Source organism: Crocuta crocuta, unplaced genomic scaffold (genome assembly GCF_008692635.1).
Source record: "Crocuta crocuta isolate KB4526 unplaced genomic scaffold, BGI_CrCroc_1.0 scaffold886, whole genome shotgun sequence".
Taxonomy (NCBI): Eukaryota; Metazoa; Chordata; class Mammalia; order Carnivora; family Hyaenidae; genus Crocuta; species Crocuta crocuta.
Window position 1 is genome coordinate 514,218 of NW_027530624.1, and position 463 is coordinate 514,680.

General features: G+C 62.0%; 1 protein-coding gene across 3 annotated transcripts in view; it reads right to left on the bottom strand.

Moving 5' to 3' along the window:
* The window catches only part of ARHGEF1 (Rho guanine nucleotide exchange factor 1), a 17,707-nt gene that overhangs the window by 9,143 nt on the left and 8,101 nt on the right, over positions 1–463 (bottom strand). For all 3 annotated transcript variants that reach the window (XM_077768161.1, XM_077768160.1, XM_077768162.1), the window contains exon 13: positions 194–331. In XM_077768161.1, the coding sequence (XP_077624287.1) occupies positions 194–331 (138 nt within the window). The remainder of the gene's footprint in view (positions 1–193; positions 332–463) is intronic.

Sequence of the window (463 nt, forward strand, 5' to 3'; positions counted from 1 at the left end):
GTCCAAGGAGGTGGGAAATGCATCACCTGGACAGAGGGGGGAGGCTGAGCGGAAACTGTGGACTGGATGAACCGAGGGAAGGGGGTGGTTTTATTCATAACACTGGTGACCAGGAGCAGGGAGGGGCAAGCCAAGGACCGAGGGGCAAGCCAAGGACCAAGGGGCAGTCTCTCTGGGGGACCCAGAAACTCACCTGGTTCCCGGTCGGGGCTGTCCCCAGACAGAGGGTGCAGAGAAACCCCAGGGATGTCCTGCCCAGGAGCTCCAGGATTCCGGTCCCGGGAGGGCACCCCCAGGCCTCCCTTCCTTTCGGTAAGGCCTGGCTTCTCAGCTAGGGAAATATGCAACGAGAAATAGGAAATGAGAGCCCAGTGACTCTAACCCACACAGCAGCCTGTGCTACAGTGCCATCCTACCGCCCCCCACCCCCACCTGGTGCTGCCCCCCATCCCCTCCCCGAGGC